Below are 14,071 nucleotides of genomic sequence, written 5' to 3' on the forward strand. Positions count from 1 at the left end.
AAGAGGTGACGATCAGTGAGTAGCAGATACAATGTTTGTTTTTAGAAGTACAGAGACGGAGCTGCTCTGTGTCTTTGTGGATCCAACCAAAGCTTATGACAGAGTCCCAAAAGAGAAACTGTGCTACTGTATGAGGAAGGCAGGAGTGGCAGAGTAGTGAGGTTATTTGAGTATGTGAGGCTGGTGCAGGACACGTGTGAGGACAGTGAAACAGTGGTGAGGAGTGACCGATGGGTTCACAGCATGGGATGGATTACATCAGGGACTGGCTCTGAGCCCCGTGTCATGTGCAGTGGTGATGAACAGGTTGACAGATAATGTCAGGAACGAATCTCCATGGACTGTTATGTTTGCAGACAACACTGTGATTTGTTTTGAGAGCCTGCAGAGGTGGAGGAACTCTATGGAGAGAAGAGGAATGAAAGTCAGTTGAAGCAAAATAGAATATATGTGTGTAAATGAGAGTGAGGAAGGTGAAAAGCTGAACATGCAAGAGTAGAGAGAATTTAAATACCTGGCACCAACCATGGCTTGGTGGAGTAGATGGAGTCCAGGCTGATTTGTATAAGAAGGATAGCAGCACGAGTTAATGTGAATGTTTACGAGATAGTAGTGAGACCTGATATAATCAGTAGTGCAGAGACAGTGGCACTAGTTGAAAAGACACAAGGCTCAGTTGAGGATGCTAATTTGGGGATGACAGGAAAATGAGCACATCAAGTTAAGTGGTTTGGAGACAAAGTTAGAGAAGTGAGGCTGAGGTGGTTCGGGCATGTGCAGAGGCGGGATAGTGAACGTATTGGCCAAAGAGTTTGGAAGATGCCAGACAGGAGGGAAAAAGGCGTTGTGGTGACCCCTAAGGGGGACAGTTCATAGACGAAACACAAAAAGTGCAAAGCTTTCATCAAGGCATAAAAGTATAAAAATATTTTGCTCTGTAAATCATCTTTAATGAGTATTTGTCCCAAGTCAGGATTGCTGTCCGATCTTTGGAAGTACTGTACATCCCTACAATATAGTAGCAGTGTGAGTAGGCGTTGATCTGGCTACCTTTAGAATAAGCAATGTCACATATATACAGGCTTTCTGTTGATGCACGTCTTCCAATGTTTTCATATTCTGTCACAATGAACAAACAACTGGAACGACGAATGAGGACTGCTATCTCAGAAACACTTGTATAGACCGTAGGACCCACAGAGGCTCATATATATTCACTTTTCCTTAAATATTAATACAAAGAAGAACACCTCAAATATGAACTGCAAATTTCAGTCAAGCTTGGACGTGTCGATTTTGGAGCAGGAGCTTCTTTCTTGGTCACCAATGTACAATTGGTAAAGTCCAAAAACTACATTTGTCCGTAATAATGCGTGTGTTGCTTTCACACACCTGTCTGCAGATCATATTCAGCAGAAGGACCAGTTTCTTGAAAATACACCAAAATGACTCAGCATTTGGTTATTTACTATTGTTTTCTAATGAGGGCTCACACATGTTAGACAGCAGACTTCCACAATTCTACTTCTTGGTCTAGTTCAGTACATTCAACCACAATCCTGAGGAGGACGGCTGACTTGACAGTTGTCCTGATGACAATTATCAACATTGTCAACAAACGGGGTAAAAAACAAAAGGTCATTTGTGAGAATGTTGACTGTATATTAGTTAAAAGTGTAAGGGAAACGTGCACAACTAACAGGGACGAGCACAGTATACTACTACACAGTATACTGCTGCGGTATAACTCAAGGTCGTTGCCTACAACCACATCTGCTTTGCCTTTGCTTTCCATGCAGTCAGCCTCTAGACCTGCTCTGTCGCCGCCACCTTCCAAGCGGTCAGCCACCAGAACTGCTCTGTTGCAGCAGTCTTCCACGCGGTTGGCCCCTGAAATGGCCTGTTATGGACTGTTGTGCCGTCGGCATCTGGGTCGGCCCTTGTTCAGTCTCAGACTGTTTTTTCTGGGCACATGGCCAGTCCCTGGACTGTTTTTGGTTTGTCCTAGGACTCCTGCTCCTAGGATTTTGGGTTTTGAACTGTGTTCCTGGACTCCAGCAACTTTTGTTTTGAACTCCTTATTAAAAAAGAAGATTAATGCAGTGTATTACTTAATTACTTGCTTGAGAAAGTAATTGGGTATATTATTTATTACATTACTTTTTTATTAAAAAAGTATTATTCTGTCCCTCAGATTATTTCTGAAATATATTTTGTGATAAGTTTGTTATATGACACTTCATAGTCATGTTACTGAATCTATGTGTCAACAAATATGTTTACTCTTGGTCTGCTCATGTCTGCTCACATCCACGACTAACTGGTTGAATAACCAGCCAGGCATTTGCCAATCAAGGTCTGAATCTGTCGCTCTTTTTACAACAATGAAAGTATTACAAAGGATTAGAGGAAATGTTTGCCCAAAGGGCTCTTGATCTGTTACAAGTGTCTCAATATGCCGTGCCCTCCCTCAGTCACAAGTTCTCAATAGCCTAGAAAAAGTCCTATAAAACCACTTAGCAGAGTGGTTTTATAAGAGACTTACAGGATAACAAATTATTAATATTAAAATATTACCTTGGAGCAAATTTTTAATTCAATTTAATTTGATTCATTTCAGTTTTATTTATATTGCACCAAATCACAACATGAGTTGCTTCAAGGCACTTTATATTGTCATGTAATAATCCTACAATAATACAGAGAAACCAAATCACCTCAGCAGTCAAATACAACTCGAACACAACTTAAAAAATAAAAGATTGCTCTATGATGATCTCACTATTGGTTAACAGGCTTTGCTACTGATAAGACCAAGATCCATTTGACTCCAGCTGGTGAACCCAACCCCTGCCTACCCATCAGATAACTTCTGCTGCCCATCTCCCACATTAATGTCATAATTAATTATACCTTAATTATAATTACAACTTAACACACTGCTAATGTGGTTGTCAGATAAAAGTACCTTTCTCTGTGTCCTTACTTCAGTTCAATTCAAAGCCGGCTAACATCCTCAAAAAAGTGTTTTTTAGGGCTTCACATGTCGACTACTTCAGCTGCTGAAGGGAAGATCTGTGTGCTTGCCTATTTGCAAGCAAAGAGTGAATAAAATGTTATAGTGGCTTCTAGAAAGCCGAAATGCTTCAATTGCCCCCTGGTGCCTAGCTGCATCCCATCCAGTGGGGGTCAAACTATCCATCCTATTCTGCTTATTAATTCAGGGTCGCTGAAGGGCTCGAGCCTATTGCAGCTGCCATAGGGCGAGAGGCAAAGTGCACTCTGGAGAGGTCGCTAGTCTGTCGCAGGACTAACACTGTCTGTGCATGTCTTTGGACTGTGGGAGGAAGCCGGAGTACCCAAAAAAGAACCTATGCAAAGTTTAAGTAGTTCTTCACATACTGTTCTGGGTCCACTATGGGATGCGGTTCCCTGCATATTCCTCATAATCATGTATCTCATTCTGCCAGTTCTGATTGGCTGGTGATTGCAATGAACATGTCGGACCAAGCCACCCACTGTTAAATATAAATATTGCATAGTCTTTATTCAAGATAAGCCCCTCCTCTTGCTTCATCCCAGCAAGAAGGGCCGTCTGGTGAGACATCTCACTTATGCTACTCTGAGAACCGGGGTTACAAAGTAACCTAAGGTTCTCATTCCTAGCATTTCTCACTATGGAAAAATGGAGGCTCCCGTATTGTTAGACAAGCTTATCTCAAGCAGTCATAGAAATAGCCAGTATCTCACCTATCCAAGTGCGGACCCAGAGCCCAGCACTGCTTGGGCTCTGGGTCCGCACTTGGATAGGTGAGGACTCTGCTTGAAGCTGAGACATCCAGCCTGTAAAACCGGACAAAGGTGAGAGGTGAAGACCAGCTTGCTGCTGCACAGATACCTGGATTCACATTCCTCTGAAAAGGGCCCAGGACACTGCCAGACCATGAGTGGAGTAAGCCTGCAGGCATTCTGGTCCCTGCTGCTGCAGGCTAGTATACCAAAGAGCAATCACCTCCACAATCCAAAGTCAGAGCCATTGCTTATGGCTCTTACGAGGGCCTGCCTTGTAAGGCCTAAAAAGCTGGTAATTACTCTGAAAGTCCTTAGTACAATCCAAATAAAGTCTTGCAGATAAGATCGCCTTACTGGAGGGTAACTGGTATGACAGCTGATCTATGGTTAAAATTTGGGTTCAGGAGAGATGAGCAAACCGTAGCTAGTAGTGACGGGAATTAGCTAACACTCCTGTCTGTGGACAATTAAGCAAGCTAGCACATCCAGCAGATGCCAGTCGTAACTTTTTGTAAGAATTCCCTGTAACAAGATCAACACTGGGAGTAATTTTATATATATTACTGTGATGATTCACACATACATAAGACTAATTGAAACCATCAACCAAGAAAGAACTCTCTTCCAGAGAGTGCAAACCTCTGTAAAGGCAGCTCTCACTCTGGGCAGTATTTAACTCTAAGAAAATCGTGTTGTGTATGTAGTCATTTTTTCCTTTCTTTAAAAAAACATACTTTAAGAAGTTTGTAAAGCAGTAAAACTCAGACAAAACTCAGACAGAAGGTTACTTTGATTACACAAACATTATGCAGCAGTAGGTAATGCATAATAGGTACTGACTTGTGAATAATGACATTAGAACCTTATTATAAAATATTATACTAACTAGGCAGCTCATTATCCTTGTCTTGATAATACCTTCTTTGAAGATATTATGCATATTGGAGTCACCTTGAAAGAAAGGCAGATGCAACATCAGAGCTCAAACGTGACATGATATTTGGATACATCTGTTATTTAGAATCCCCATATACCAGTATCATTTCCTAGTAGTTGGCAATACAAACCAAAGAACGTAGTTTTTGGTTTGTATTGGCAAACCAAGCTGAAAAAGACAGCTTTATTTGACAAACAGACAGTTAGGGTAGTTAGGGTAAGAGGCTGAGGATCACAACAGGAATATAGGAAATAGAGTAAGTTATTTTTAATCAGGGGCCCTGTGGGGGTGCTTAGCCTAAGGAAATCACGATATCATATTTTCCACTTCTACTAGAGTGTATAACAGAAGGGAATGGACCCCCTCCCCACTGAGACTAATGGAACGTAAAGTGGACCTAAACCATAAATTCTGATTCAGTCAAGGGACACCAGTAACCTATGAAATGCAAACTGTTCCTATGAATGTCTGTGATGCAGAGGATCTTGAGGGTCTTAACAACAGCAAGTGATAAAGTACAGATAGTTTGATTAAAGAAATTTCTTGCATTTGCACAATGTCTCTAAAATTAGAAACAAGTGATGCTGAAAAACTAGTTCATGCATTTATTACTTCCAGGCTGGACGACTGTGATTCATTATTATCAGGATGTCCTAAAAACTCCCTGAAAAGCCTTCAGTTAACCCAAAATGCTGCAGCAAGAGTCCTGACAGGGACTAGAAAGAGAGAGCAGGTTTCTCCTGTATTGGCTTCCCTTCATTGGCTTCCTGTTAAATCCAGAATTCAAAATCCTGCTCCGAGGCTGCTGGGGACTTCCCATAATGTGTTTCTTCTTCACTCACCTTTTCTTTCACTCATTATGTGTTTATACACCTCTCCGTATTTAATCATTATTCATCATTAACTTCTGGCTCTCCTCCACAGTGCGCCTATTTGTCTTCCTTCCCTCACCCCCAACTGGATGTAGCAGATGGCCCCGCCCCTCCCTGAGCCTGGTTCTGGCCGAGGTTTCTTCCTGGTAAAAGGGAGTTTTTCCTTCCCATGTCACCAAGTGTGGTCTCTTGATTGTTGGGGTGTTCTCTGTATTATTGTAGGGTCTTTATCTTACAATAAAAAGTGCCTGCTGTTCTGATGCTATATAAATAAAATTGAACTGAATTAATTTTAATTGAACTGAATTGAATTGGCTAAAATACAGGTCACTATGGAATTACTCTGTAAAGCCAGAGTAGCAATACTTGCCCTGCAGCAGCATCCCTTCATTTAAACAAACTGCACTGTCTGTGGTGGATTATATCTTTTTTATAACAATACTTCTTTGCAAGAAACCTTATGCCATCGGAAAGCCTGTTAATATCCCTTTAAATGAAGCTGCATTTGTAAGGACAAAGCATTTGTGTGTTAAAGAGCAGAATTGAGTATTTGGGCTGTGCCCATAAAAAGCTTTCCAACTCTTCTCTGTCAACACCAATCAGCTCATTCTGCTGTTGACCCTTGTTTGGTCTTGTTCAGTAGATTGGAGGATTGAAGAAAGAAGATTATAAATTGCATTTCATTCAAAAAATGGTCAAACTGACAAAATATCACATTTGACCTCTGACCTCTCCTTCAATATCACTAGACTGCTCTGATGGGCAAAGTGATAAAAATGCTATTTAAAGCAATATTTCTTACTGCCATTGTTTGTACTAACACTGATTTTATATAAACTTAGAGAAAATAAGTTCCAGACAAGTAACATGACAAAACCTTTTGTAGAGATGGTCACACGTTCTGATGATAAATTAGCAGGACTTAGTTCTTACTTCTAGAAGCAGTAAGTATGTACTGGTTTTCACAGTCCTGTGAAAAACACAATTTTCACATGTCTGTAATTAAAACGTATTAGTTTATATCTTAGAAATCAAATAATAAATTATAGCTTTGTAGAATAAGTCTAATCGGGAGGTTGGTGGTTTGAGCCCCAGATGCTCTGATCTGTATGCCTAAGTATCCTTGGGCAATAATGTGTTCACTGGAGTTTGAATGTGTGTGAAGGTTAGATAGAGAGTGCTTAGGTGTTGAAAAAAGTGCTAGTGTGAATGGTTGTGTTATATAAAACAGTCTGAGTGCTCAGGTAGAGTAAAAAAGCACTAAGAACCAAGATGTGACTGCATTTGGTAACCAGAGTGAAACATAAGAGTGAAACTTCTGGTTGAGGGCTAATATCAAATTAAGGAATAATTTATTTTCACGAGGACCACCATCACACTGAGCAGAAGGAGTCAAATTAGCTCATTTCAACATAATATTTTGAGGTTTGTGAAAAAAATTGGAATGGGTGACTATTGGATCAAGATGTTTTATGAAGGTATGAAAAACTACTATATAGCCGGCTCCCAGTGATATTGCACTTCAGTTCTCAGATCCAGTGCTTACAGCCATCTTTTACAAACAATGCTTGATTACTCAGCACTAAATCTGTTAAGTTCAACCAACAAAACTACAATGACACTAAACATCCTTTTGAAAATTTGTGTCTGATAGAATGTTTCCAATTCCATCTTTTCACTGTATTAAAAAAATCATATTTTCTCTTGTTTTGGACATTTTATATATTAATGCAAATGCAGACAGTTACTCCTCTACATAAGTTAATCAAATTAAATGTTGCAATTCTTATTTTTTGAAAAAATAAATACTGAATACCCCTGATTTTACTATTGCTTGGAATATATAGACCACAACAAATCCTTTATTTCAAACCAACAGCTGTATTTAATTTGCTCACATCAGTACTTTGTGTAAATTGTGTCAGAAACTCACACTCTTTGGACATTCCAACTGCAAAGCACTTCTGTAGGCGGCAATACTGACAACGGTTCCGCGTCACCTTGTTGATAATGCAGTTCTTGTCCCGGTGACACGTGTACACCATGTTTTTCTGGATGCTTCGGCGGAAAAAACCCTGCAGAGACAGATACATATAGGAAGGCAGGGGAGGGTGGGGATGCATTATAAAAGCAGCGTCTCACATAGTTATCCTCACTTCACTTCTAATCTTCTGCAACTGCATTTTTGCTAAAACATCCACACAGCTCCACTGAAATCCTCTGGTCACTGGATATCATAACGTCACAACAGTGTGTATAACAATGTGCTGGATGTTTTGTTTTTTTATTGCCATTAATACTGAGCAAAAAGAGAGTGTGTCCCAGCTGGGAGCTTCAAATGCTGCTTTGAGCTGGGAAATTGAATACAAGCAGGAACAGACACTAAAGAATTTAATGGTATCAAAAAGTGAGGCTGCTCGTACAGTATGAAAGACTTAACCAACAACTTGCCATATCTGTACTTAAAGTAATGTTACTTAAAGTAACATTAAATTTCTGCAGAAGACCAAATGAGTGTTCTAATAATTAATTACTAGAGGATTTCAAATGAACTCAATCTGTGAGTCTGTCCAAAAAGTTTTAGGCAACAAAGTGCCTAAAAACCTTGGGTTAGTGGAAAGATGTGTGTTGATGGAGACGATCATTTCTATTTCAGAGACTCTGCTTTGGGATCTACAGGAGCTGGATTAAAAGGAAGATGATTTACTTGCATAAATGGCACTAACAATTCCAAGTGAGTTCCTTCATAAAAGCTGCTCTTAGAGCATCTTAAGTGAATAACAAAGAGACCTCCTAAACTGAATGAAGGGACAGAATGGACACTACTGCTCAAATGCTCAGTGAAATTACTGGTGTTGTGCTGTGTTTGAAATATAAGTTAACGAGCTAAAGGCCAAATTTGTTTTTAAGGAGCATTTTTGGTTTAAATTAAAAGTTTTCCCACAGAGTGGCTAACCACCATCTTCAGTGCTTTTGGACTGTTCTGACTTGCAGCTGAACAGACAGTCCTTCCCAGCTGGGTGCCATCAAAATAAGTTTGTGATAATATTATTCTACAGCATGCAGTTATTAACAAACATAAAAAAATGAAACATTATTATCTTGCTGTTCTAAAAGTTCCTTGTAAAGCCTTTAGTTATTTACACTTCTGATAGCCATCAATAAGCTTTGGGCATAATTTGGTTTGATATTTGAAAACGATGCTTGGTAGAGTTTATATAAAGTGGTTGGTTTCCTGGCCATGCTTAACCTGGCTGTTAAGCATGGTTCACAAATATTCAATAGGATTGAGGTCATGGCTTTTAGAAGGCAGTTCCAGAAGCTTCATGATTAGCCTGCTTTATTCATCCCAAACCAGTTTGATATGCATTTGACATCACTGTCCTGTTGGCACACCCAGTTGTGTCCCAATCGTAAAGATATTGATATGAGGTGAATTTAAAGAATCTGGAAGTACTCGCCCTTCTTCACTATTCCCTCAACTTTTTCCATTGTGCTTATACCACTAGCAGCAAAACAACCCCAAAGCACGATGCTTGACAGTGTTTATGGATTTCAAAGCCTCACCTTTGAAATCCATGAACACTTGCTGTAGCTCAGGTGGTAGAGCGGGTCATCTGCTGATCGGAAGGTTGGTGGTTCGATTCCTGGCTTCCCCTAGTCTGCATGCCAAATATCCTTGGGCAAGATACTAGCCAAGTTGCTCTCAGATGCATCCATTGGAGTATGAAAGTGTGTGTGAATGTTACTTAGAAAGCACTTAGAAAAATGTGCTTGTGTGATTGGGTGAATGTACAAGTTGTGTAAAGCCCTTTGAGTGCTCAGAAGAGTAGAAAAGCGCTATATAAGAACCAGTCCATTTACCTATATATCTCTTGTTAATATAATCAAATAGCTCAAGTCTTTGTCTTGGTTGACCATAAGTCTCAACAGGATCTTGAGCTTTATTGTGAAAGGTTTATGTGGAAAATAAACAAGCGGACATGCGATGGTTTTACCGTCGTTGTTGCTAACGACAACCCATAAAAACAGGCGCTTGTCCGTCCGTAGTGTGGTTATTTTAAATATAAGAGAAAGAGAGAACTTTAAGAAATGAATATAGCCACTACAGTGACCATCAAAACAATGAAAAAATATTGCTGTAAACTGTTTATTTTGCGACACCACGAAACAAACGGTAGCGTAAAATGAAACGATAGACGTTTTTATATCGTCATCCGATATATATCGTTATATCGAACAGCCCTACCATGTGGGCAGCTGTAAATCTCAGTAAAACTTGAAGCTGTCAATATTGGAGCCGGGGCTTCCTTCTTGGTCAGCACTCTCTCAGTCTATGTCAAGGTAAATTGCACTTCACTGTGGACAGTGACCCTGGTGTTTCAGCAGCTCTCAGTTCATTGCAGGTTTGAGCCTTGGTGATTCCTGGATTGTTCCTGAACATCCTAACCAATTTCTACTCATCTGATAGTGGAAACTGAGTCTTCTGACAGGTTATGGCAAAGTGTTGACATATATGAATAGTACTTACGTACAACTGTTTGAACTGATGAAATGAATTATGAAATGGCTCCAAGAGGCCCCAGAGAGTAGATTCTGTTCATGTGGACATTGCATTTTCAGTGGGAGAAACTTTTCATCACTCATCCAAGTCTCTTTCTCAGTCTCCCTAACCTTATAAACTGTAGGTTTACATGACTGCAACTGGTACAACTGACTAACAATGGGTCGTGAGGTCAATTTCACCATCATTAATATGCAAACTCTTGTGACCATTGACCAAAGTACCATGGTGGTACATTATAAATTGATTTCCCCAATATATAAATCATGGTAATCCACCTGGAACTGAACCGGATACACTACATGACCCTTTTGTGCAAGGGGACCTAGTCCTTCCTGTGGACCAGAGAGGGGGGCGGGGGCGTTGAAAGCCACTGAAATGTTATGGCTTGAGAAAATGCGCCTCAGCTGTTCCTGGGATAACCACATTTACTCTGGGCCGTCTTGAAATGATGCTCTTCTGCTTTCCTGGCCACTGTGTCTGTGGGGATGTTTGTACTGTGTTGTAGCGTCCTGATGAAACCCAGTTTCTGCTCCAGTGGGTAATAAGACTCAGACCTTAAATCTGTATTGATTTACAGTGCACACTGACTTTTAAATTTCCCCAATAATGATGGAAATCTTGTCTGCAATGGTGGAGAGGTTGACAGATGAGATGAGGTCAGGCAGGAGTCTCCGTGGCCTATAATGTTTGCAGATGACATTGTGATCTGTGGTGAGATTGGGGAGCAGGTGGAAGACCTGGAGAGGTGGAGGCATGCCCTAGAGAGAAGAGGAATGAAAGTCAGAAGAAGCAAGACCGAATATGTATGTGAATGACAAGGAGGCAGGTGGAAAAGTGAACAACTAATAAACAGAGATGAGTTTAAACAGACGACAGAAGAGAGAAAATGCAGGGGAGAGAAGAGTGCCAAGGGTGATTTGAGACAGGACAGCTGTAAGAGTGAGAGCGAGCGTTTACAAGATGGTAGTGAGACCTGCTATGATGTATGGTTTGGAGATGTTGGGAATGAAAAACGTCAGATGTTAATATTCTTTTTCACTGAGAATGACTGAGATAGACAAGACAAATAAGACAATTTGTCCTGTTTGTCTTATAAGACAAGACAAGTTAGAGAGGTAAAGCTTATTTGGATACGTGCAAAGCTACTGCATTAGACAAATGATGTTTAAGATGAAGCAGACAGGCAGGAGAAAAAGAGCAAGACGTCAGAGGAGGTTCATGGATGTAGTAAACAAGGACATGCAGAGGGTTGGTGTCTGAGAAGAGGTCCCTAGGGACAGGGTGAGATGGAAGCAGATGATCTAAGTAGTAATGCTTTTTGCTGAGAGATATGACAAACTACATACAGTGTTGGGAAGGTTACTTTTAAAATGTACTCCACTACAGATTACAGATTACATGCCCCAAAATGTATTTTGTAACGTATTCCGTTACGTTATTCAATGAGAGTAACGGATTCTGAACACTTTGGATTACTTTGGATCATGCTTTTTACAACTACATGAATGTACTATTGCTGTGTGATTTATTACTATTACTGAAGGTTACACTCCATACCAACACCAGCTAGATGTTTAAATCTTGATATAAAATGAGTAACAGTAGCTGGACATTAGGTAAGGCTGCACTTTTTGCAGCGATCTCGTATAGAAAACTGTTCCGCGCGTATATAAAACAGGTCCGCGGCTCCGAACCGTAGTAAAGGGACCTCTGGCTGATACGTCGGGTTCGTGTTGGGCTCGTAGCTGAAAACTAGCTTTACTTTGTTGTCTGGGTCAACTTTGCTAGCGAGAGACAGAGAGAGGCGTTGTAAGCTTACTTACAACTGGGCTATTATTATTAGGGATGCAACGATACCAATTTTTTCAAACCGATACGATACCGATACTTGGATCTGAGTACTTGCCGATACAGAGTACAAAAACCGATACTTCTACCACACACACACACACAAATGCAATGAATTGGAAGACAGGTTTTATTTTATTCTCTGACGATAATAAATAATATCTTAATAAAAATGACCACAAAAAAATTTCAAGTGAAAAATAAGCACTTCTGTTAAATTATTGCAGAGTCTCCACGTTGTAATTTAACAAAATATCACTGAACTATTGGCACTGTCTCGAGCTTTCGGAATAATAAATAAACACTTCTGTTTGGAATAAAATAAATACAAATTAGGTTTGAGAATAAAATAAACTTTTAAATGCAGAGTGCAGAGTGTCCATATTGTAAACAAACAAACAAAATAACGAAAGTATCTGGCATTGACGAACGAACTCCCCATCTGCCCGTGGATCATCAGTCCACTGTGCCGTTAAACCAAGGACTGACATCGCGCACACACTGCTTGTCTTTACCTCTTTAGGAAGTTTTGGCACCATTATCTCCCTGATGTGTGGGCGGCTGGGAATTTCATATCGCAGCTCGAGTATGCTGAGAAGAATCCTATGTTTTCCACGACTGGCATTGGCTGGTCATCCAGAGCGATAAAATGAGTCAGAGCCTCTGTTGTTTTAACTGCCCGTGGATTTTCTCTTGACATTTTTCATCGCTTTTCCAAAACCTGAGTTAAAGTCGGCTGTTCCGGTCCACACTGCTGACATTTTGTTTAGCCTAGCTACAGCAGCCTCCAGTTTCTCTTTTTTTATCTGGAGCTGCCAGTCTCACTCGCCTAACCCTGTGCCTGTTTAGCACGGGATGTCCCCCTAGTGGCCAATCTAAAAAACTACAACAAAAATCACAAGCCTCCCTCTGATTAATGAAATAAGTTAGTATCGGTTCATGGTATCGGTTAACTTTTACGAGTATGAGTACACACACATTTTACAGTATCGGCCCCGATACCCGATACCAGTATCGGTATCGGTGAATCCCTAATTATTATATTTACATGCTTCCAGCTCCCATTTCTGGTTGGTGAATACTCGCACTTTTCTACTCTTCTTTTTCTCTCTCCCTCTCACAGACACATCACGGGTATGGCAGTCCATTCTCCCTGCAGCACGGACAACACTGCCCATGAGGCTACATTGTTTAGGGTGAAGCTTGTAACACTCTGATATTGCCTTCATATTAAATCATTTTTGTGAATAATAATTTTTAAAAATATTTCTTCACGTCATTTTGCGGGCCACAAGTAGAGATGAGACACAGGCATTAGAGCCTCTTAATGTGTGTTTTGTTTGGGTTTCCACCAGCGTGGAATTACCAAAAACAGAGAGGGCCTAGCCTAACATATGAAACAGGAAAAGACCGCCGTGTAAACCATTTATTTCAGCAAAGTAACTGTATTCTGAATACCACCTTTTCAAACGGTAACTGTAAGGGAATGCAGTTACTCATTTTTTGTTTTTTAAATACGTAACGCCGGTACATGTACTCTGTTACTCCCCAACACTGACTACAAATTAGTGACCTGTCAAAATCTAAACTGTTTTACAGTCTACATGATCCATTGCAAGGAACTCAAATTTTAAAAACATGTAGGATTTGGAAATTTTGAAAAACTTTGGTTTCTGAAGTTGTGTGTTTGAGAGCGTCTTCTACCTTGCATGGAGAAAAATAAATAAATACAATCTGTGGATAGTTTGAAAGTGGACCAACATCTGTGTCTTCATCAGTCAGAACACTTTAGTGCCAAATTTAACCAACCCATCCAAGCACAAAGAGAACATGCAACCTCCATACAGAAAATTTTAAAAGTGAGCGTTTGAACCCAATTGGAAGGCAACCAATTGGGTGTGAGGGGAAAAGAAAACAAGAGGCAGGAAGATGAGAGCAAAGGGAGATGGGACAAAACACAAACTAAAGGAGAGAGCACGATTTTTAATCATGTTGAATGATGCTGCATGCACACTGGACTGCCCCCTTAAAGGAAAGCAATAAGGAAGATGATTC

General features: G+C 40.3%; 1 protein-coding gene across 2 annotated transcripts in view; it reads right to left on the reverse strand.

Annotated features, from left to right (window-relative positions):
• LOC146614081 (retinoic acid receptor beta-like) overlaps window positions 1-14,071 on the reverse strand; it is a 163,409-nt gene that overhangs the window by 31,509 nt on the left and 117,829 nt on the right. For both annotated transcript variants that reach the window (XM_085379091.1, XM_085379090.1), the window contains exon 3: window positions 7,535-7,676. In XM_085379091.1, the coding sequence (XP_085235217.1) occupies window positions 7,535-7,676 (142 nt within the window). The remainder of the gene's footprint in view (window positions 1-7,534; window positions 7,677-14,071) is intronic.

This window comes from Diplotaxodon limnothrissa, linkage group LG18 (assembly GCF_057381915.1).
Source record: "Diplotaxodon limnothrissa isolate DT_005_m linkage group LG18, D_limnothrissa_male_GT1.1, whole genome shotgun sequence".
Taxonomy (NCBI): domain Eukaryota; kingdom Metazoa; phylum Chordata; class Actinopteri; order Cichliformes; family Cichlidae; genus Diplotaxodon; species Diplotaxodon limnothrissa.